At 49.2% G+C, this 3,051-nt stretch overlaps 1 protein-coding gene across 1 annotated transcript; it reads right to left on the bottom strand.

The window, feature by feature from the left end:
• Positions 1–447: 447 nt before the first annotated feature.
• Positions 448–2,692, bottom strand: LOC118575940 (H-2 class I histocompatibility antigen, Q10 alpha chain-like). The gene is made up of 5 exons (XM_036176290.1): positions 2,620–2,692; positions 2,122–2,391; positions 1,591–1,860; positions 761–1,036; positions 448–635 (listed from the first exon to the last, which is right to left on the bottom strand). The coding sequence occupies exons 1-5, from the start codon at positions 2,690–2,692 to the stop codon at positions 448–450; spliced, it is 1,077 nt and encodes a 358-aa protein (XP_036032183.1).
• Positions 2,693–3,051: the final 359 nt, after the last annotated feature.

Genomic DNA, 3,051 nt, shown 5'->3' with positions numbered 1-3,051 from the left:
GAGAACCTCCATGGGCTCAAGTATGAACTGCCACAGGTGTCTCAGGGGTGAGCCCCCAGTATATTGACTGGCAAGCCTGAACACAGCTGCCTCACCAATTACCCCTGGGAATAAACTCTTTTATTAGAGGTCTTGGAAGCAGCAGGATCTAGAAGGCCTAGAGGAATCTCCTGGTTCTTATCTCAGAGAAGTTTCCAGAACTGTGACTACAAATCCAGAGAAAGATGGGGAAACATAATAGTAGATTGTACATGAAGAGGACTAACTGAGCTCCTGGATATGTGTTCTGAGTAGGAACCTTTCCCTCTGACCTCTGAGAGCCGAGGATCAGGTCTCCACCTCTACCACTGCAGTGATGAATCTGTTCATTATTTCCTTCACAATAGAGTTAATGTCAGCACATCAGCACAAGGCTGAGTAAGCAACTGTGTGGATGAATCTTGGCTCTCATGTGGTAGTGCACAGTCTCAGCTGGACTTGATATTGCCATGGAGACTTGAACTCAGACCCTGCCCTTTCCTCACCTTTAGTCCTCCTCTTCCATATCAGAAAAGTCACCACAGATCCCACAAGCACAGCTCCAAGAACCAGGCCAGTGACAACTGGAATGATGGGGACAGAGGACTGAGGAGGCTCTGACAGAGAATGGAAGGAACAGTGAGGCCTCTGACCTCCAGCTATCAGTCCTGACCCTGCTCCATTTCTCCCAAAGCCTCCCACTCTCTCTGTGATAGGCTCTGTGCTCACACCCACTCCTTACCCCATCTCAGGGTCAGGGGCTCAGGCAGCCTCTCATGATCCACATGACATGTGTATCTCTGCTCCTCCCCAGAAGGCACCACCACAGCTGCCCACTTCTGGAAGGTCCCATCTCCTGAAGGCCTGGTCTCTATCACCTCCATACCCACAGTCTGGTTGCTCCCATCTCTCTGCCAGGTCAGGGTGATGTCAGCAGGGTAGAAGTCCAGGGCCCAGCACCTTAGAGTGATATTTCCATCAGCTCTGACCCTATGGGTCACATGCATTTTAGGGCCATCTGAAGGGAATAAATTAGAAAATTCAGGCTTTTTGCATTCTTACTGAATATCCATCACTGTGCATGTAACCTTGGTTTGAATGGATGGGACAGTTGGCTACAAGAAGAGATGCAGACTCCACACATCAGCCTAATCTCAGAATAAGGATGGACCAATCTATTCCTTGGAAATTTTCAGAATTAGCATGAGCCAGCACAGAGTAGGGACTCTGGATCTCCCTCTAGGAATATGGACTTCTGGTTCTGACTGGATGAGACAGATTCTCAGGAGCACTGGGCTCAGACCTCCAAAGTACACGGACAGTGAACAGGCAAGACAGAGATCATGGTTCACAAGGCAAATGGAAGGGAAATGCTGCATAACTGACAGAGTTATCTATCCTAAGAGAAGGCTTAGCCCTCTGGAGAGTCCTTCTCTCTTAATGAATTAGAAAACCCATGACACTGTTCTCCCTTTGATGCAAGACTGGGTTAGTATTCCAGCTTCTCCCTGGTGAGGAGGAATCCCCTGAGGAACAGGGGTTCAGCGCAGGAGTGGTAGTTTCTTTCCTTACCTGTTCTCAGCAAAATCTCCTTCCCATAGTTTTCGAGGATCGACTGCACACAATCACCCTCTATGAAAGTCTTCAAAGCTTGTGCAAAACCTGACTCCTCCCACTCTTGCCTCAGCATTTCAGCTGCCTTGCCAACTGCAGTCCAAGTTCTCAGGTCCTCGTTGAGCACAATGTGATCACGGCCATTGAAGAGTAATTCATATTGTCCATGACTGAAGTTCCCTCCAGGCAACATATGGCAGGCAAGCAGGATCTGGACTGTGTGGTTTCCTGCCCAAGTCCCTACCGTCAGCCATTCTTACAGGGCCAGGTCCCTTGGGGCCCTCCAGTGACACAGTCCCTCCCATTTGGCCTTTGTAAATGGCCATATTTGAGCTTAAATTGTGCAGAAAACCAGGTCAGCATCCCAAGGCTCTTTGTAGCCTAGTCTACATGGGTCACATTTACTGGGGGGTAAATCTTGGATATGGGGAACTGGAGCAAGCCCATTGGGAGCTAGAAATTTGGGATTTATGATTCATGTTCACTCACCAACTTCACTTTGATTATAGATGCGAAGCATGTTCTTCAGTATGTTGTCGTACATGTCTATTACTCTCTGAATGTTCCAGGTCATCTCCTCCCAAAACTCTGGCTTATGCTGATCCACCCATGGTGCACAGTGCTCCATCCTTGGAGGCTCTTGTCTGTTGTTGTATCTCAAAACATGAATGTCATCAAAGTAGACAGCATAGATGAACTGGGGCTCCAGGTGGTGAGGCCAGGTGAGGAGAGTGTGCAAAAGGCGCATGGAGTGTGAACCTAGGTGCAGTGGGCCTTTAGATCTAAACCTCCCACCTAGGACCCTGTGCTGCTCCCCACATTTCTCCCAAAAGAGAAGCGAGCAGGGACTGGGGCCATGATATTCAATAAATAAAGAAGGTCCCGCCTGGGCTAGGGGAGAGACAGGTTTTCCTGTGCTGCAGCCCCAGGGGTAGAGTCCTTTTATTTCCCAGGTTGGGTCCTTTCCCTCCTGACACCCACACTCACCTTCTGGATGCCTGGTCAGAGACAGGTTGGCCAGGAGCAGCAGGAGGAGAGCCTTGGGAACTAAGGTCTTCATCCTGCTTGAAGAGTGGACACTGAGTCTGTGCTAGTCTGTGTTCAGTTTATAATTGTGATATGGAGAAGGCTGATTGGCTTCTCTAAGAATTCCCAATGGTAGTGATAGAGAGGGTTGTGGTTGGGTCATGGAAAGATGAACTCCAGGAAGAGGAATCTCCTGGGCCCTGATTTCCTGGCTCAGACCCAGCTCTGGGACCTCAGATCCTAGGAGCAGTGTATGGGGACAAGTTGCTTACCCTGGTTGCTGTCCACCTCATCCTGGTCAAAATATCCTTCTGAGTCCAGCCCAGGGGCCATTGAGTCAGCATTTCTCACACTGAGATGTCAGGATGTCTATAGAAACTTAGAAGTTCATTG

The sequence above is a fragment of the Onychomys torridus genome, unplaced genomic scaffold (genome assembly GCF_903995425.1).
Source record: "Onychomys torridus unplaced genomic scaffold, mOncTor1.1, whole genome shotgun sequence".
Taxonomy (NCBI): Eukaryota; Metazoa; Chordata; class Mammalia; order Rodentia; family Cricetidae; genus Onychomys; species Onychomys torridus.
Note: the sequence above shows the minus strand (reverse complement) of the source record. Positions and strands in the feature narration are given on the sequence as shown.